Source organism: Diplotaxodon limnothrissa, linkage group LG16, assembly GCF_057381915.1.
Source record: "Diplotaxodon limnothrissa isolate DT_005_m linkage group LG16, D_limnothrissa_male_GT1.1, whole genome shotgun sequence".
Lineage (NCBI taxonomy): Eukaryota > Metazoa > Chordata > Actinopteri > Cichliformes > Cichlidae > Diplotaxodon > Diplotaxodon limnothrissa.
In genome coordinates, this window is record NC_140611.1 from 21,765,896 (window position 1) to 21,787,293 (window position 21,398).

The 21,398-nt window shown below is 40.1% G+C and overlaps 2 protein-coding genes and 1 pseudogene across 2 annotated transcripts; all 3 read right to left on the bottom strand.

Moving 5' to 3' along the window:
* Positions 1 to 5,574: 5,574 nt before the first annotated feature.
* On the bottom strand, positions 5,575 to 7,371 carry LOC146616146 (toll-like receptor 8). Its single transcript, XM_085374819.1, has one exon. The coding sequence runs from the start codon at positions 7,369 to 7,371 to the stop codon at positions 5,575 to 5,577; it is 1,797 nt and encodes a 598-aa protein (XP_085230945.1).
* Positions 7,372 to 10,939: 3,568 nt separating this feature from the next.
* On the bottom strand, positions 10,940 to 14,041 carry LOC146616147 (toll-like receptor 8 pseudogene; annotated as a pseudogene).
* A 2,437-nt stretch (positions 14,042 to 16,478) lies between these two features.
* On the bottom strand, positions 16,479 to 19,911 carry LOC146616148 (toll-like receptor 7). Its single transcript, XM_085373803.1, has 2 exons — positions 19,897 to 19,911; positions 16,479 to 19,625 (listed from the first exon to the last, which is right to left on the bottom strand). The coding sequence occupies exons 1-2, from the start codon at positions 19,909 to 19,911 to the stop codon at positions 16,479 to 16,481; spliced, it is 3,162 nt and encodes a 1,053-aa protein (XP_085229929.1).
* Between the last annotated feature and the right edge of the window lie 1,487 nt (positions 19,912 to 21,398).

The following is a 21,398-nucleotide window of genomic DNA, read 5'->3' on the forward strand; positions in this document are numbered from 1 at the left end:
AGGTACCAGTTTCCAACCACTCTACCGAGACGGTGGTCCTGCCCAGCTCCACGGTCCTAGGCACCATTGAAGCTATTGATGGAGTAATAGGAACAGGCAGCCCAAGCGGCGAGCACAGTCAAGCCCGGGGCAACACTGACCCGCCACCAAGCTCCATGAGTGACCTGTCCCCTACTACACTGTGGCACCCGCCAGTGGATGTTAGTCACCTAAGTGATGAGCAACAGAGAAAGGTGAAACAAATGCTATACGAGGAGTCAGGAGCTTTTGCTTGTGATGACGAAGACATAGGGTGTATTCCAAGCCTGCAAATGTCCATAAATTTAAAGGACAACATCCCAGTACAGCGAACCTATGCTGCAGTGCCCAAACCCCTCTACAAAGAGGTTAAAGAATACATCCAAGATCTGCTTGCCAAAGGGTGGATAGTTAAGTCAAAGTCACCGTACGCAGCACCTGTCGTGTGTGTCAGAAAAAAAGATGGAACATTGAGATTATGTATCGATTACAGGCTTTTAAATCAAAAGACTGTACCAGACCGCCACCCACTGCCTCGCATCCAGGACCTCATAGACACACTAGGAGGCCACAGCTGGTTCACCATCCTGGATCAAGGCAAAGCCTATCACCAGGGCTACATGGCAGAGGGATCCAGACACATGACAGCATTCATCACTCCTTGGGGTCTCTATGAATGGGTGAGGATCCCATTTGGGCTCTCCAATGCCCCAGCCGCTTTTCAACGCAGCATGGAGGAGATGTTAGATTCCCTGCGTGATAGCTGCTGCATCCCTTATCTCGACGACATCCTCTGCTACGCAAAATCTTTTGACGAGCATGTCGAGGGAGTACGTCAGGTCCTGAGGTCTCTAAAAGCCCATGGTGTCAAGCTTCGGCCCACAAAATGTGAGCTGTTCCGGCAGGAGGTCAGGTATGTGGGGAGGCTGGTCTCAGCTGATGGTGTCAGGATTGACCCAAAAGACACTGATGCGATCAGGCTGCTGCAAGAGAAAACACCCAATACAGTGGGTGAGGTGAGGAAGCTGCTTGGGTTCCTGAGCTATTACAGAATGTACATCCAAAACTTCTCTAGCATCGCTAAGCCAATCTACGAGCTGCTGAATGTGAAAACCGCCCCAGCAGTAACAAGTGGAAAGCTCACGAAGGGAAAGGGGGCCCAGCTGCCATCAAAGACACCTATCGTGTGGACAGATGAGCACCAGAGGATATTAGAGCAGCTGATAGACACTCTGTCGCACCCACCCGTGTTGGCGTATCCAGACTTTGAACTCCCGTTTGTACTCCACACAGATGCCTCTAAGGAGGGACTAGGCGCTGTGTTGTATCAGCGCCAGGGTGGAAGAATGAGGGTCATCGCTTATGGCTCGAGAACTCTGTCCCCTGCTGAGAAAAATTATAACCTGCACTCAGGGAAACTGGAGTTCCTCGCCCTTAAGTGGGCGGTATGTGAGAAATTCAGGGATTACCTGTTTTATGCACCCCATTTCACAGTCTATACGGACAATAATCCCCTCACCTATGTGCTGAGCACTGCAAAGCTTAATGCGGTGGGCCACCGCTGGGTGGGTGAGCTGGCAGATTTCCGGTTCGATGTCAAGTACAGGCCGGGGAAGGTGAACATAGATGCGGACACATTCTCCCGGTTCCCACTTGACATCGACACCTATCTCACAAAGTGTACGGAAGAGCTCACGGGAGACGCTGTCCATGCTGCCTGGGAGGGTTGTGAGTCAGCAAAGACAGAGGACGTTGCATATGTTGCTGCCCTGAGCTTAACATGCCCGGAGCCACCGGTGAACGGATCACCATTTACAGTCTGTCACAGTGATCTGGTGACATCACAAAGGGGGGATCCTGTTATCAGCGAACTGATCAAACTGAAAGAAACAAAAACAGTAATAACGAATGACGACAGAAGGAGAGCCAGTGGCCCTGTGAGGAAGTTGATGCACGAGTGGGGAAAGCTCAATATCGAAAACCAACTACTGTATCGCACGGCCGGACAGCGGAGACAGCTTGTGCTTCCAACACAATACCACCCCCTAGTGCTGAAACATCTTCATGATGACCTGGGTCATATTGGGGCAGAGAGGGTCATTCACTTGGCAAGGGACCGTTTTTACTGGCCTTTTATGAAGAGGGACGTTGAAGCGTATGTGACCAGGAAATGCCCCTGCATTAAGAAAAAGAAGCCGGTCAAACAGATCAGAGCCCCGATGGGATCAATCTCCACTTCTGCGCCGCTTGAACTGGTGTCTGTGGACTATATGCACCTAGAAGCCAGTAGGGGGGGCTACGAGTACATCTTAGTAGTCATCGACCACTTCACCAGGTTTGCTCAGGCCTACCCCACGAAAAACAAGTCGGGCTGGGGTTGCTCACTCGAGGACGACACCATATCATCCACAGGGCAACCCAGCCGAGCGATTTAACAGGACGTTGCTCCAAATGCTAAGGACGCTGGAGGAGAGGGCGAAGAGCAACTGGAAGGAGCACCTACCCCAGATAGTGCATGCCTACAACTGTACCAGGCATGAGGCCACAGGCTTTTCACCCCACTACCTCATGTTTGGTCGGCACCCCCACCTCCCAGTAGACCTAATTTTTGGCCTGTTAACCAGAGATCAATCTGAAACACCTCAGAGTTATGCCAAAAAGTGGGCATCACGGATGAAGGAGGCTTACCGTATTGCAGCTGAGAACAGCCAGCACTCCAGTGCAAGGGGTAAGAAGTATTATGATCGTCACATACAGAACACAGTCACTCTCCAGTCTGGTGACAGGGTCCTAGTCCGTAATATGAGTGAGAGGGGAGGACCTGGAAAATTGAGACCCTACTGGGAGCAAACTGTGTATGTCGTCAAGGAACAAGTGGGTGACAGTCCCATTTACAAAGTATGCTCTGAGGCAGGTGGTGCTAAAACCCGCATACTTCACAGAAACCTTCTACACCTTGTAAATAATCTACCTGTGGACTTACCTGACCTGCAGAGGGGGCCATTGCCATCCAGAGGGGCTCGAAGGAAAAGGAGTGACCCTGCTGTGGGACATGATGGGATGGAGACGCCCGAAAGCAGCAACTCTGAAAACTCAGACAGTGAAGCACCCAGAGTGCAGTACTGGCTCAGAGTATCACCACAGGCTCAACGCCAAACAAAGAATCTGAGACCAATGCATCAGTCCCAGAGAAATATTGAAGGAGCCCAGAATGTCCCTGGAAAACAAATATACATGCCACGGTCAGGAGGTCATATGGCAGAGCAACCCAGAGGCACTTCTCCTGAAAGAGAAGTTGAACAAGAACAAGGTGAAAACCAAATTGCAGACTGCTCTGTTGCTGATCCAGAACACCTTGATGCGGAGGAGTGTCCAGAGACAATGACTGAGGGTGATGAGGCTCGACCGCTGACTCCGCAGGAAGCCACAGTGAGGAGATCCGCCAGGGGCAGGAAACCCCCTCGGGTTCTCACATACGAGTCCCTGGGCCAGCCATCTTACCGAGCACACGGGTCACTTAACCCCGCTGGACTTTGTACAGTACAGGCCCTGCCAGTCTGGGGAATGCCACCCCTCACTGTGCCACACTACATCCCATACCAACCATTCCCCTGCACTGTTGTACCATACACAAACCCATATTGATACACACACTGACGAAATACCTTCGCTCTGAAATATGAAGATCAAGAACTGTTTCTAGGTGAGCGAGTTAAAGTGTTAAGAAGTGTGAACTTTTTGTGTATTTTCTTGAAATGTCTGGAGCCATCTTTTTTTTTGTTTGGGAGCATGTGATCCACACAGAAATGTGGTCACAATTGTGAGTTAAGTGTCGTGATATATGGAGATTATTTTGCATGTTTTATTTTGCTGGTTTATTGGTGTAATTTAAAGCCACAATGTCATGTAAGTTCCCTGTTGCCAGGAGAGTGTATAACACTTTGGACAGTAGGGGGCAGCAGCGTGCTTTGGGAACTGAGTCGGGTGCATAGCTGCCGTAAGTTTTCCATTCTGGCAAGACTGACCAGGCGAACGGCAGCGTGTCTCCTGTGCTCACTTTCTCTCCTGTTTTACAGGTCAGTAACGTGGTCAAAAACATAAAGAAATACACAGCTGGACACTGTGATACTTAAACTTTCATGACATAAGACGGGTCTGTGATATGTGATGTATTATACTGTCGCTATGTGAGCTACTTTAGCTCTGTAAGATGTTATAGCTAGGCTATATGCCTGGGTAACGCTAGCAAGCTGTTGCAACTGCGTGTAATACTCCATATAATAATAAGAAGCACCAACCCAGTTAGGTTTACAGTTCCTGATAAACTTGTAGCTTTGTGTTCATGACAAATGTTTTGTATAACGCGTGTGTAAAGTGTTCTGAGCTCGCCTGAAGTCATGTGTAAACTTGCTGTTTCAGTGTTAGAATCTAACTGGTCTGAAAAGGACATATGAAGCGAGAGCGCTAATAAGAGTACGGCCAACAAAAATGCTGGCAAGGAAAGTAGTGCAGTAATGTTGAAAGTAGAGTTTCCTTTCTATGATGAGACACTACCATGATGATGTGAATTATTTTGTTTATCTCATTTATGGGAAAAGAGGTGTAGTTTTCATTTGTTTCATTCATTTAAACCCTTTGTTGTTTTATGCCAGTAGTGTGGACTAATATTGAAATGTACTGGTGGAAAACAAGCCATGTGAGGGAATGAGCAGTTATTGTGAAATTGAGTTAACGAAAGAGTGGAGCAGATATGCTTGTGTTGTATGAATAAATTCTGGCAAGACTGACCAGGCGAACGGCAGCGTGTCTCCTGTGCTCACTTTCTCTCCTGTTTTACAGGATCGTAATCTGGCTACGCGCCCATCATAGTGGGGCCTGTAACACCAGCACCATTCAGGCATCGTTACGATGGAGTAAATGTGACTAAAAGTCTCAGCTTGATAAATTACAATTTTTTAAATTTGCAATAAATATGCAACTTCATAACTCATTTTCATGTAATGGATTACGAGACTTCCAAAAAAACAAAGTGTATTAATATTGCATTGTTAATATATCTACTGACAAACTGATTTGTTTCTGTGTGGGATATTGACTTTAGGGTTAATTTGCAAGCTGCAACTGCATCACTGCTGCCACCACGTGGATAATTTAATAGCAGGCAAACACAGAACATGCTAGTTCTAACCAGTCATACTGTGTGGATTCTGGGAAACTCTGTGATGGAGTAAAGTTTAGGATGTGTCAATTTTGCTCGAAATTGATCTTTTGTGGAACTGTTGAACCTGGTAATGGTGTCCCTCAGCACAGATCTTTTCTAAGTTTGAAACGAGAGTGTAGACTGTAAAATTTACATTCAGAAATTGCCTCACATTTTTATATGGTTTCATTTATTAATGTACTTCACACACATTACAAAAATTCATTATGCTGTCTTGGCAACTATAAGGAAACCAGTTCTTAAAAACAGTTCAGTCAAAGAAGAAACACTTTAAAACCAAACTCGAAATTATATATAACACACGTGTTTTAAAACAAACACGTTATTATCCTTCTTCACTTGGTGGTGAAGTATTTTGAATAGGTCTTGTTGTACATCACTTGATTGTCGACTCTTATGACAGTTCTCAGGTTTTGCCAAAACCAGGGCTCTGCGGCTGCTGTACGTGGCCACTCTACAACACTGCTCTCGCACAGTCGCTTCCTCAAGCGCAGAAAGTGAGAATGCTGCAGGACAGGCTCCAGCATTAGCAGTACTATCACATCCACATTTTCATCCAGCAGTCTTTGGTGGGCCAGATACATTGCTAGCTTGAAAGCACCGGTCTTAACGTAGCCCTTTGTTAAGACAAACAGAGTCTTGCGACTGTACTGGATGCTCTGGGTGAGGTTGTCCACCAGTGGGACTCCTGGGGGCCAGTCCCTCTCTTCCAGACACAGTGGATGTATCTTGTCTCCCTCTTCCTCCAGTTGCTCCCGCAGATTGCTCATCACCCACTCAGAGACGTGTGGGTCTTTTGTATCATATGTCACAAAGACATCATAAATAGTATCTGGCGAGTTCAAGGATCTGTACCCTTTCAGCTTAGCTTTCATATAGTGTAGGACATAGGAAGCATCCCAGTAAAATAAGTGAGCAACTGTTGAAACAACCATGAAAAGAATAATGATAGAAGTTGTTAGAGTGTAGATCTGCTTTGCCTGACTGGGATTTATACACTGATGAATGCTAAAATGTATCAATCCTTGTCCCTTTAAGTTCACTGGTGTGTTACATGTCACCTGAGTGGTCAGTCTTGGGATCTTTACATCATTCTGTTCAATCCATAAAACGAAGTCTAACAAATCACAAGTACACTCGAATGGATTTCCTTGTAGGAACAGAGTCAGGTTTGCAGGTCCTGATTTGAAGGTAGTTTCATTGACAATAGTCAATTTGTTGTTACTCAGGCTTAGAGTCGTGAGGCTTTTTAGACTCTTTAAAAAACAATTGTCTGCATGGAAAATGTGATTATGACTCAGGTCAAGGAAAGTCAAAGTTTGTGTGATGTTTGAGTTAATAGTTGTTAAAGTAGACAGAGAATTGTAACTTAGGTCCAAAATTTGAAGTTGATGGAAAGGCAGTTTGTCCCAATTAACATCACTGAGTGAGTTATGACTTATGCGCAGTGTGGTGAGGTTATGTGGCAAATATTCATAAACATCATCTGGAATCTTTGCAATGCCATTAAAGGATATATCTAAAATTGTCAAATTAGAGAGATTAGTGAAAAGTTTCTTGTATGAGCTATCCCTGTCTTTCCAAAGTTTCCCTAGATGATTTTGTGCAAATATAAGTTCTGCTAATGATTTGCTATACATCTCTTTTGTTGTCAGTGTGGAAATCTCGTTATGACTCATATTAAGGACTCTTAGCACAGGTAGATTTTGTGTAAAATTTAAATTAAGCGTTACCCCAAATGCTTCAAAGTAGTGTGAATTGTAACTGAGGTCTAGTACTTGTAATTTCTTTAGTTCTTTGAAGGCGTTGTTATAGGCCAGATCAACCCTATTGAAGGATAAGTCCAGATATGTCAGATTAGGCAACATCTTGAACTCTGTGCCATTAAGTGCCTGTGAAAATCCATTTCCTGAGAGGTTGAGACATGAAATATTTCCATAGCCCACAAACTGCTTTGGAGAAATGAAGAACAGATTATTTGAGCTGAGGATGAGCACTCGTCCAGAATTGGCGCATTCTTGCTTTGTATTCCTGTGTAGTACTTCATAAATTGAGTCTTTTGGAGTGAGTTTTACGAATGGTGACATAGAAACTTCTGAATTCTCATTAGATTTCAAGCTAGATTTCTGCATTCTGTCACACACACACACACAGCTACATTAATGGCTCTAAGTGCATTCATGTGTTGAATAAACAAAGATTACATGTTAATGTTTTGTTAGTACCCTTATTTCTTTGTGTTACATTTTACCCCAGGATATGTTACAACTAACCCAGACTATGGGGTTAATTGTAACATTTCACTCTTTGTGTTTGAGGCCATACCATGCAATGGGTAATTGTGCTGCAGAGAAAATAGCTGCACTATTTAATAGCAGAGACATGTAAATACTTTGCATTACATTTTGAATCCACTACCTTAAAAGAGCTCCAATTTACAGACAGAAATGTCAAAAATGTTACAACTATCCCCGGTCTCCCCTAGTTATACCTTTTGGTACTTCCTCTAGATGGCGGCCTTTACAGTCAAATTTGACCGTATTTGAAGCATTGTTGGATATGACATCACAAGGAAACTGCCGTGTCATCCAGAAGGGTTTATGTGCAGCCAGCTGGACCTCATCATGGCAACACAGACAGAACAACAGCATCCAGCATTTGGTAATCTGTGAAAAATGATGAAATCAGTTAACTGAAATAATTTAAAGCTTTTGTTTTTGGTCATATTATTTGGACTGACCCTGAATCAGTTAAGCTACTCCAGGACCCCTCGTGCCATACTAGCGCTTCTCCTTGATTACATTGTTTTCACTTCCCATTTATTTATTAGCCTTGCATTTCTGCATGCATAAAGTTTGTCTCTACTCTTTCTCAGTATTTTCTCTTGTCCTGTTTGTTGTTTTGTGGCCTCTCCATATTTCTCCCTTCCACTCAGTCCTCAAGCAGTACAGTAGCAGCAAATGGCTGCTGCTTCTTTAGCCTAGTTTACCCTCCCTCCTTTACCTAGTCCTTGGTCATAGAGTCTTGTCTGCTTGTTTGGGTTCTTGCTCTAATTTTGTTGAGTTTGTGCCTTTCTAAATTACTTCAAGGTTCAGACTAATATTTTGATCTGTGAGCCCCAGATTATACACTCACTGCAGCAAAAGATGTTCTTGGCCCAATTAGACTGTAAGTCATGACATCCAAGAACTACAGAGATGTTTTGAGAGAAAACATATTGATAAGATAAAATAAGATGCCTATTATATATTATAGTATTTGTTTGAAATAAAATATGAAGCCGACTCGCATTCCACATTCATTATATGCAGTTTATTTTTAATTGTTATTTATTTAACTGTGATAAAAGGCATTTCTTTTTTGGCTCATGATGATTTGGAGATCTGGATGGCCAAAAGAAAACAACAACTCATTTGTTTGAACGCTTGCTGTTGGGCAGTTTTAAAGCTGTTCAAGTGCAAACAGGTTTAATCACAAAAAATACAGTGGAATAAAAGATTTGTGGATATATAGTGTAAGTGAATGAGGCCCATTGATGTTACAAAGTAAGCTTGAAGAAAATTGTATGTAAGTATGGCATCACTTCTACCCAGCAGGTGCCAATAAATCGTAAATCAAATTGTAGCTGGAAAGACTGTTCCTGTTTTTTGTCACACTTGGGAAAAATTTTAAATATCAAAATTACTGAACAGTTTGTGTAATTTTTGACTAATTTTTAATGTACATTTTAATGTAATTGGCCAACAAATACCAAATACCAAAAAAACCCAAATACCAAAGGCCATTTCCAAAGTAAATTAAGTCAACTGTACAGGTTTTTAGAATCAAATAAATCTATGAAACATTTTGTCACCAAAATCCTGAAACTAGAAAAATAATCAAAAATAATACAGATAAATGAAATTATAGCATATAAAGGTAATCAGAAATTTAATAAAATGTAAAAATGTAAGTAAATATAAAGAACAGAAACAAAATAAAACTCACCATTTTTTCTCCACTATATTGATCCCTGAATGACAATTTGGAAAATTATGCTAGTGTGCTTCAATTTTTTTTTCAATTGTAAGACTTGAAAGTTTCTTGTCTTTTATTAATGATTTCGTTACAGATGACCCTGTTTGTTCCCTTCAAGACAAATAAAAAAGAAACACGCTGTTAAAACTACATGATAAGCTGTGTGAGGGAAGTAGCCCGTTAATTGAAGAACTGCATCTTTTTCATTTCCCTCCTTCAAAAATGCCAGTTTATTTGTCAGCCAAGATGAACACTGGAATGCCAGTAAACACAGCAACAGTGCATAGTGCCAGTCAGTTCTTCAGATTATGTGAAGTAATATGGAGTTTAAAAATGACATATTTCTTAGACATTAATATGACATTAGTAATATATGGCCTCACACACTGATTTATTTTTGAGTGGGACACTGAATTTAGGGCTAATTTGCAAAATGCACTGTATTAAAACTGTGTCACTTGCACCACCTTACGGACAATCTCAAAAATTTCCAAATGTGAAATAACAGATGAAAGCATGCAAGTTATATTACACATACTGTGTCGATATGGATTTTTAATAATGGACTGCAATTTAGGATCTGTCACTTTTGTACTAAATTTCTCTTTTGTTAACTGTTAAACCTGGTACTGGTGTCACTCAGCACAGATGTTTTCTAACACAGAAACCAGAGACTAGAGTATAAAATGCTGCTACTACTGCACATTCACCCAGTGTATATACTATATATATATATATATATATATATATATATATATATACATATACAATGTTCTTCCTCTACACCCCCCCCCCCCCCCCCCCCCCCCCCAATTTTTGCACATGTCGAGGAGCGTGTCAGGCTACATTTCACTGTGTGTTATACTTGTATAACTATGCATGTGACAAATAAAGAACCTTGAACCTTGAAAATCTACATCTGCAAAATGCCACACATTTTATTTTATTTTTTTATTAATGCACTGCAGACAGATTACACAAGATTTATTATGCTTTCTCAGCAAATATAAGAAAATTTGGTTTTTATTGTTTTCTTATTAGATTCAGACAAAGAAGAAATCGTTTAAAAGAACCAAATAAGCATTGCTCTAAAGAACAGTGATTTTAAAGCAGGGCCATGTTATTGTCTGCAGACTAGAATTACAAATCAGTCCCAGGCAGATAAGTGATGATTATCCTTCTTCACTTAGTAAATGGTAAATGGTAAATGGCCTGTATTTATATAGCGCTTTTCTAGTCCCTAAGGACCCCAAAGCGCTTTACATATCCAGTCATCCACCCATTCACACACACATTCACACACTGGTGATGACAAGCTACATTGTAGCCACAGCCACCCTGGGGCGCACTGACAGAGGCGAGGCTGCCGGACACTGGCGCCACCGGGCCCTCTGACCACCACCAGTAGGCAACGGGTGAAGTGTCTTGCCCAAGGACACAACGACCGAGACTGTCCAAGCCGGGGCTTGAACCGGCAACCTTCCGATTACAAGGCGAACTCCCAACTCTTGAGCCACGATCGCTTAGTGGTGAAGCATTTTGAATAAGTCAATAACTCAACAACTATAAGAAAATTAGTTCTTAAAAACAGTTCAGTCAAAGAAGAAACACTTTAAAAAGACCAAACAAGAAATGATATATAAAAGCACTGGTTATATAACAAGCTCATGTTATTATCCTTCTTCATTTGGTGGTGAAGTATTTTGAATAGGTCTTGTTGTACATCACTTGATTATCTACTCTTATGACAGTTCTCAGGTTTTGCCAAAACCAGGGCTCTGCGGCTGCTGTTCGCGGCCACTCTACAACACTGCTCTCGCACAGTCGCTTCCTCAAGCGCAGAAAGTGAGAATGCTGCAGGACAGGCTCCAGCATTAGCAGTACTATCACATCCACATTTTCATCCAGCAGTCTTTGGTGGGCCAGATACATTGCTAGCTTGAAAGCACCGGTCTTAACGTAGCCCTTTGTTAAGACAAACAGAGTCTTGCGACTGTACTGGATGCTCTGGGTGAGGTTGTCCACCAGTGGGACTCCTGGGGGCCAGTCCCTCTCTTCCAGACACAGTGGATGTATCTTGTCTCCCTCTTCCTCCAGTTGCACCCGCAGATTGCTCATCACCCACTCAGAGACGTGTGGGTCTTTTGTATCATATGTCACAAAGACATCATAAATAGTATCTGGCGAGTTCAAGGATCTGTACCCTTTCAGCTTAGCTTTCATATAGTGTAGGACATAGGAAGCATCCCAGTAAAATAAGTGAGCAACTGTTGAAACAATCATGAAAAGAATAATGATAGAAGTTGTTAGAGCGTAGATCTTCTTTGCCTTTTTCGCATTTACACACTGACTAATGTTAAAACTTATCAGTATTTTGTTCCTCTGGTTCACTGGTGTGTTACATGTCACCTGAGTGGTGAGTCTTGGGATCTTTACATCATTGTGTTCAATCCATAAAATAAAGTCTATGGAATCACAAGTACACTCAAATGGATTTCCTTGTAGGAACAGAGTCAGGTTTGCAGGTCCTGATTTGAAGGTAGTTTCATTGACAATAGTCAATTTGTTGTTACTCAGGCTTAGAGTCGTGAGGCTTTTTAGACTCTTTAAAAAACAATTGTCTGCATGGAAAATGTGATTATGACTCAGGTCAAGGAAAGTCAAAGTTTGTGTGATGTTTGAGTTAATAGTTGTTAAAGTAGACAGAGAATTGTAACTTAGGTCCAAAATTTGAAGTTGATGGAAAGGCAGTTTGTCCCAATTAACATCACTGAGTGAGTTATGACTTATGCGCAGTGTGGTGAGGTTATGTGGCAAATATTCATAAACATCATCTGGAATCTTTGCAATGCCATTAAAGGATATATCTAAAATTGTCAAATTAGAGAGATTAGTGAAAAGTTTCTTGTATGAGCTATCCCTGTCTTTCCAAAGTTTCCCTAGATGATTTTGTGCAAATATAAGTTCTGCTAATGATTTGCTATACATCTCTTTTGTTGTCAGTGTGGAAATCTCGTTATGACTCATATTAAGGACTCTTAGCACAGGTAGATTTTGTGTAAAATTTAAATTGAGCGTTACCCCAAATGCTTTAAAGTAGTGTGGATTGTAACTGAGGTCTAGTACTTGTAATTTCTTTAGTTCTTTGAAGGCGTTGTTATAGGCCATATCGACCTTATTGAAAGATAAGTCCAGATATGTCAGATTAGGCAACATCTTGAACTCTGTGCCATTAAGTGCCTGTGAAAATCCATTTCTGGAGAGGTTGAGACATGAAATATGTCCATATCCCTCAAATAGCTTTGGAGAAATGAAGAACAGATTATTTGAGCTGAGGATGAGCACTCGTCCAGAGTCAAAGCACTCTTGCTTTATTAGCCTGTCCGATATCTCGTAGCTAAAGTCTTTTGGAGTAGCTGTTATGGAAAATGAAATAGAAAGGTCTGAATTCTGGTTGTATCTGTCTGTTAGAGTTGGTGGACTTTCTATTGTTGTGGGATATAACCTGTTTTCTGAGAGATATATCATTTTTACGTGGGAGAAATGGCTGAATAAAGTAGAGTTGCTGTAAATAATGAAGTTAGTACCTAAATTCAAAGCAGATAGATTTTTTAGATTGTACAGAGGTGTGAGTGTGTCTGGTCCAATACTCTGGAATACCAAAGCCTCCAAATGCAAAGTTTTCAGTGACCTGAGGTTTGAAAAGTTTTGTGAAAGAGTTATTTTTTCTGGGTACAATCCGAGAGCATAATTGAACGACAGGTCAAGTTTTTCTAGCCTGTGAAGATAACTAAATGCCTCAAAAGATGGTTCCTCACCAGTTATAGATTTTAGTAAAAAATTAAATGCCAGATATAATACTTTAAGATTCTTTAGACTTTGAAACCAAGAGGGCTTAAGGTAATTTAGTGAGTTTCCTCCCAGGTCCAGTATCTCCAGCTGTGTCAGTCTTTGAAATGCATCAGGATGTATGTGAATAGAACCATTAGGGCAAGGAACACAAGGGTACCGAGCATTGTGACATCTTGGACAGTTGCCTTTTATATCAAGGACCTTTAAATTTAGCAACCCCTGGAAATCATCTTTAGATATGTTCTCTATTTTGTTGGAATCCAGACCTAAAATTGTAATTGACTGGGGTAGTCCTTTAGGAACGTGTGTTAAGTTGTTGTAAGACAAGTTCAGAGCATTCAGTTTGTCCAGTATTTGAAAGGGTTTTTCCATAATAGCAACAGACTTCCCACAGGGATTCCAGAAGTAGCAGTTTTTAGATAGAAACAGGTTTGTTATGTTTTTTAAACCAATAAAACTGTTGTCATGTAATTTATCCAAGCTAATCTTGTTAATTTCTAGCTCAAGTGTTTCCACACTGTGGGGGAGATTGCGTGGAATTTCAGTCAGACAGTTGCCGCTCAGTTCCAGTTGCTTGATTTTTGTGAGATTTTTGAAAGCATTTGCAGGAATGTTCAACAGTCTGCATCCATAACCGTCCTTGGATTTGTTTGCCCAGTTGAGATTGAGCTGAGTCAGATTTGTCAGTTTAGAAAATGATTCATCTTTAATACTCTTAATAAAATTTTCTGATAAGTCGAGATGTGTGGCATTACTGGTTATCCCTTCTGGTACTTCCTCTAGATGGCGGCCTTTACAGTCAAATTTGACTGTATTTGATGTTTTGTTGGATATAACATCACAAGGGAACTGCCGTGTCATCCAGGTAGGTGTAAATGCAGCCGGCAGGATCTCATGATGGTAACACAGATAGAACAACAGCATCCAGCATTTGGTAATCTGTGGAAAAATGATGGAATCAGTTGAATGAAATAACCTTAAGCTTATAAAAGGGCTTCTACAAAATTATAACACTTTTTCATGATTATTGTGGTAAAAAAAAATAGATAAAAGAACACTATTTGTACTATATATAATGTTATATATTATATTACTATAACACTTTTATCATGTCAATTAGGGGTTCACAAAATACAGTGATATTGGTCTGCAGATTAGGTTTGCTTTTAGAATCGGCTTAAAGCTTATATTTTAGATGTGACTAAAAGTCTCAGATTGATAAATTAAAATTTTTTAAATTTGCAATAAATATGCAACTTCATAACTCATTTTCATGTAATGGATTACGAGACTTCCCAAAAAGCAAAGTGTATTAATATTACATTGTTAATATATCTACTGACAGTTGTTAAAGGTTGACCCAAATTCATTCCCTCATCCCTACCAGGCTCGGACATCTGTGGGCCTTCCTGTGATGCAGTGAGCACTTCTCCTCGACTTCACTCTATTCACTCCTTATGTGACATATTAATGGATAAAAATCGATGTAATTTTTTCTGTGCATTACTGGTTTCCAAACTTTTTGTGAAACTTTTTTGTCTACTGACTTAAACTGTATATACCTAAACCGAATAGAGCCCTTATTAATGTTATCACAGTTATTTATTACACCACTGCTTTTCCTGTTTTGACATGTTAAAATATCAGCTAGGGAAAAGACAATGAGATTGTAAGGCAATCTTGAAAAAATTGTAAACCTGTCCTATTTGCAGCATGTGGCAGTAGGTTGGAAGTCTAGTGAGAAAAAAAAAATCTTGTTCTTTCTTTTACTTATCAAAACAGCAAGTAAGGGGTATGAAATGTAAAACGATACATGTAAAATGTACAATTACCAGCCTAGAAATAATTTTAAAAATAGGAGATATCAAAAATCTTTCAGGTTGTTGTTAAAGTACTTTTCATGGGAGCACGTCACATACTTAGTGATAAGTGACATACAATATCCCATAAATTTTCTAAATACATTTGTCCCATGTCTTCATTATACCTGTGCAATTTATTGAATTGAAATACCTAAAAAAAGGGGCATCACTTTAAAATAATGTAACATTATTAAGCATTATTAAGGTATTACTAAGGTTTTACCAAGTGGTTAATTCATCATTTATATAGCATCAGTTCTCCTGTTATGCCATTTATAAATACAGGTATATTATCACTACTTTGATTATGATTACTATTAGCAGCTATGTAGTAGCAATTATAGCTGTACATGATTTCACCATGTCCAGCAGTGATAGCTGTACATGGCGTAACAGTAACAGATGGATAAACATATCTGCATCGGCATACTAAGGAAGAGCAGTGATGTATAAATGATGAATTAAGCACTTGCTAATACTTTACTAACACCGTAATAATGCTTAATAGTGTGACATTATTATAAAGTGCTACCGAAAAGAAAGTCTTGACTGCTAAATGTATCTTTGACAGTTTAAGATAAAGTGTGGCTTCATAGCTTGTGTTCTCAAGATCGCCAAGTGCTGATTTCTAAAACAAGTTAAATAAAATGCCGATAATGATGCCATGATGTTTTTCTACACATTGGCTGGCAAGTTTTATTATACCTTTTAATTGAATATGTCAACACATTTCCAAACAAGCAAAACAGATTTAAAAGCAAAACACAATAAAATGATCAGTCTGGGTTTTTGGAGTCAGATATATCTATACAAAGTTTTGGCACAAAATCATAAAATGACAAAATCATCAAAGATAACATCAGAATGCAGAAAATCAGATTATTCTGATAAGTAAGTTAAAAGTAACTATACACACACTCAGTAACTTACCATTGCGCCTGTACTGTATTAATCCCTGAATGACAATCTTGAATTCAGATTTTCTCCTCTACCATTTAAAAATAAGTGGTAGTGGTTAAAAGACAAAAAACAAAAAAACAAAACCCAAAACCAAAAAAAAACCCCAACAAGTTGCTAAAAATCTATAAGGTGCATGTCTTGTATATCATCAAGTCGAATTAGCCGTTTAAACATCTCTGCACGCTCACATACACCCATCAAAATAAGGAAGGGGACTGTTGTACACAGCAGAATGAGCTGTGGGGGGGAGCAGCGTGTGAATTGAACAAATATGTCTGTTTCATTTCCTTCTTTCATGGTATGTTGCATTTCATTGCCAACTGAGTCTGAGAATCCCCCACTGGCATCGCAAAGAGTGGCAATGAATTTCCCAAATAATTTGAATACAGAGTTTAAAATTAGCACATCATTAATTATTAATATTTCATTAATAATAAAACTGCTCCCATTACAACAGTTCAGTATTCACATATAATAATTCATATACAGGAGTACATTTAAAGCAATCTAGAGAGAAGAAACTGCATTTTTCCAGCATATTGTTCTCTTTACAGTGTCTCTTTGAAGAGATTGTTGTATTGTTTGTGACCTTCGGTTGCTAATACACTCCTCAGGCTGAACCAAAAGTATGGCTGGGCTTGAGGATTTGTTGGCCACTCTAGCACAGACCTCTTATACAGCCTCTTTCGTAATCTCAAGTACTTTGAATTGCAGGGCACTTTCTCTAAGAATATAAGCACTATAACATCATTTTTTTCATCCATTAGCCTTTGGTGAGCCATGTAGAACGCCGTCTTGAAGTTTCCCCCTTTGATGTATTTTTTGGTGAGAATAAACACAGTCCTCTTGCTCCTGTGGATGCTTTGAGAGAGGTTGTCAATCAGGGGGCATCCGGGCATCCAATCCCGGTCCTCAAGACAAAGCGTCAGTCGGCGGTCTCCACACTCCTCAAGATGAGCGCACATTTCCTTCGTCACCCACTCTGATACTGCTGGATCCTCCTTATCATAGATCACAAAGGCATCGTAAACAGCGCTCTGGGAATACAGGCGGCGGTAGCCTTTGAGCTTGGCCCTGCAGAAATGGTAGATGTACCAGACATCCCACATGAAGAGATGGCTGGAGATGGACAGCGTGACCAAGATGAGGACGAGGGAAGTCATTAGGGTGGAGAGGATGATTGACAGGTAGTGGTGCTGGCAGGCCAAAAGGTCCACTGAGATGACTGGACGACCTCTTTGTGCCCCTGGGGCAACGCAGGTAACATCCGTGCCCAATCTAGGTATGGTTACTGTAGTCCTGTTGAGCCATGTGACAAACCAGGTGGCATTGCAAGTGCACAAGAATCTGTTTTGGTGCAGAAGTAACATGTCCATATGATTAAGAACATCATCTGGAAGGCTGGATTTTTCAATGTACTGGATGTGATTAGAACTCAGGTCTAGATATTTCAAGTGGTAGGCACCCTTGAGGAAATCTGGTGTAAGCTTTAGGATTTGGTTTTTGTGTAAAATTAGTTTCTCAAGAGATGTGGTGCAGTTTGATAACACATCTGGAACAGTAGTCAAGCTGTTTCCACTGAGATCCAAGACTCGCAATGAGTGTAGAAGTTGCAGTTTCTTCCAGTTAAAGGATTTTAGTTTGTTATTTTTGATATACAGCTCAGATAGCTTCTCTGGTAGACCACTGAATACGTCCGATGGGATAAAAGGGAGGTTGTTATGAGAGATGTCAAGGACAGTCAGATTAACTAAATTCTTAAAATAGTTGACATATCTGGTGTTCCCATCTCGCCACAGTACATCTAACCGGTTATCTCTGAACTCTAACCTTTCTAGGGATTGACTCTCCAGCTCTGTGTTAGTGGAAGTAGAGATCTTGTTGTGATTCATCAGGAGTACCTTGAGGTTTTTTAAATGCCTAGTGAAATTAAGCATGTGAGTCAGACCTTCTGATTCAAAATAGTGGTTGTTGTTACTTATATCCAAGATGACCAGATTTTTCAGCTCTTGGAACGCGGTAGAGTATAGCAGGTCCAAACGGTTCCATGAGAAGTCCAGATATTGTAAATTAGCCAGGTAAGTAAATTCAGAACCATTCAGACTTTGACTCATTGCATTTCCAGACAGATTGAGGCATCTTAGCTCTGTAAGGTTTAAAAATCGTGAATGCAGGAAGAATATATTGTTTCTGCTGACGTCCAGGGTTTTGCCAAACTGACTGCATTCTTTTTTGACGAAGGATGTAATAACTCCAAGTTCCTTGTCCTTGTATTTGCAGCTTCGTGCATACTCATCATATCTGAAATAATGAATCTCTCTCACGTCTTTGTTTTGGTACTCAGCAGCGGAAGACATCGGAGACCAGTCCGAGGTTTCTCCTCCGGACAAACCAAGTTCAATTTGGCCATCAGAGGGAGACGATATTTTGTTGTCAGACAGGCTGATTATTTTAAAGCTTTTCAATTCCATCAGAATACTAAGCTTTGTCATTTTAATGAAGTTTGTACCCAAATCTACAACCTCCAGGTTCGGTAGAGGTTTTAAATGAGCGATACTCTCTGTAGTTAACTGCTGAAACACATAACCTTTCATTCTGAAAATTTTGAGAGACTTCAGAGAGGAGAAACTGCAACTCAGTCTTAGCGTTTGAGGGTACTTCTGAAGCTCGTAGTTGAATGAAAGGTCAAGTTCTTCTAGTTTACCCAGGAATTTGGGGAAAGCAGTGATTTCTAGCTCCCTTGCTAAAAAGTTTGATGAGAGGTCCAGCACTCTGAGCTCAGTTGTGGTGTCAAACCATTCAGAAGGCACACTTGTAAGGGAGTTGCTATGCAGCCGTAATGTTTTTAGTTTGGTCAGCATTTTAAAAGCTGTCTTGCTGATTTTCAGTGGTGCGTTATTTGGACATGGGCTACATGGAAAAGGAGCGTTGTAACACCGGGGGCAGTTTCCGCTAATGTCTAGAATCTCAAGATTAGTTAAATTTTTAAAGTCTTCATCAGTGACTTCTTGAATGTTATTGTTATAGAGATACAGCTCCTTCAGAGTAGTGGGTAGCTGATGTGGAATGAAAGACAAGTTATTTGATTTAAGAGATAGCAATTTTAAATTGTTAAACTGTAAAAATGCATCGTCTTCTATATCATAGGAATCATTGCAGGGGTTACGAAAATAGCAGTTTTGACCAAGGTAAAGCACCTCAACATTTCTAAGCTCAGAGAGGTTTGCTTTAGAAAGATAATAAATATGATTCACTTCCAAGCTCAGAAGGATCAGATTTGAAGGCAGGCCTTTAGGTATACTGTAGAGCTGATTGCCATCTAGATACAGCGCTCGCAGATTGCTCAGTCTGCTGAAAGTATTTTCCTCAATTGTCACACTCTTCAGGCACATCTTGTCCTTGGGTCCGATTTTGATGGGCACACAGTTGCACCTCATGTCAATCTCAGTCAAGTTCTCCAAACCGTAAAAGGAGGTGGAGTTTAAACTCGGAATATGGTTGATGGTGAGCGTCAGGTTTGTTGTGTCTCTCGGGATTCCATGGGGGATTTTTTTGAGGCTTCTCTCAGTGCAGTCCACCTTCACTTCACTCCCATTGTTGATCTCGTTAACATCACATGGCAGAGTTTTCGGGTAATAGATGCCAGTTGCCAAAATAGGGAGACAAGACCACAGGGTGAGCAGTGCCACACACATCTGCACGGAAACATGAGAAAGGTTTGCTAGTAGAAATCTAATAATACTGTAACAGCACATTATAAATGCAAATCATAACAAGGGACGCTAAAATCAGCAACTTTAGTAATCATGGCCAGCATATTATACTTTACTTTACTGTACAATTAGGAAATAGCATTCTCTCGCATTTGATTTTCTACTTCTCAACAGTTAACAGCACTTCTAAGCCAAACTACATTTGACAGCTTATGAATTCTGATACTATAGAGTATATAAAAATCATACTCACCAGGTGGAGAAACATTGTTTATGTGAGAAAACAAAAAAAAAGAGTCCAGCTCTGACTTGTCTTGTCTGGTTCGATGGAGTACTGAAAGAAGTATAACACTAACAAACATTCCTGAGGTGGTCGATGAAAGTAACAGGTGTCTGTGTTAGCCTAGTGTGTGTAGAATTAGCCGGCATCACTTCCTACTTTCTTACAAACCACAAACATCCAAATATTTCATCTTTTACTACATCGTGAAAAGGCTTATTGGTGCATTTATGCTATTGCTACTGTAAAGAGGTGCCTTTAATAAGATACAGCAAGTTTAATACTCTGACTCTTGTTGTATGGCAGATATTCCATGGTATTATAAAACACAGCTGGATGAGTTACAAGTTATTATTCAACTGAAACCAGTGAAAGGAAGAGTTTCATTTCTCATTAAATTTTAGGGGAAAATGAAACCTGTGGTGTGGTTTGGGTTTTACCACTGTACATGGTGGTGAAGTTATTTTAACATCAAGCAGAATATTTTTTTTTTGTTATCTGTGACTATATGACTAACATTCAGTCTCACCTACCCAAATTTAAGATAAATAAATATGTTCAGTGGTTTTAGGTACAGTTCCTACCGATTTACAGTAGCTAGACTGTTTAGCTGTCTGTCTTTACAGTGAAATGGTGTGATTTACTACACCTATTCTAGCAATACTAGGTATTCCTGTTGGTCAGCATACCTCTTGTTAAATTTGGGTTTATAGAAAAATGTCTTGAGAACTACCGATGAAGTGCTTTAAACATTTGAAGCAGAGATCAACTTCAATCATTATCTGTATTTTCCTTAAGCACAACTAACATTTTAAAATTTCCATGTATCCTGGGAAATATCCATATATTTCAAATGGTTTGGCGTAAACACTCTGAGCTGGATAAGTGGTTTAGAACATGGTTTGAGCAATGGATGGACAGATGGATTGGTTTAATGTTTTTTCAATTCATTGCTCACTAGGTTGGCAATTTAAGTTTAGATGGTTGTTTGCCATAAAACAAGTATAAACATGCATGTCATCCTAAATCGAAGTGATCAGTGAGCATCATCAGGTCAATTTTGACCAGGAGTTCACTATGTTGGCATTTAAGCACCTTTATGCTTATAGCCTCACTGAGCTGCTGGCTGTTGTCTTTTTCGTTTTACTCAGATGCATACACATAATGCACAGTGACTCGTTCTCAAGCTGTGCAAAAACATTCTTTCCAGCCCTGTACTGTAAGTGAAATAGGCCATCATCATCTTTAATGCAAAAAGCACTTTCACCACTAAAGCTTGAGCGAAAAGTAGAAAAAATTAATTATTGAACACACTTGAAACTAAATAAAGACGCTTTATTGAATGAAACTTCAGTAACAAACTTTTGTAGCCGAGAGATTGGTAATGACCAAAACTGTGAGCGAGCAGAGTGAAACAGAAACAGACAACAAAACAGTTCATACTTTTTAAAAAGTTTTAATTTCTTTAATGACAT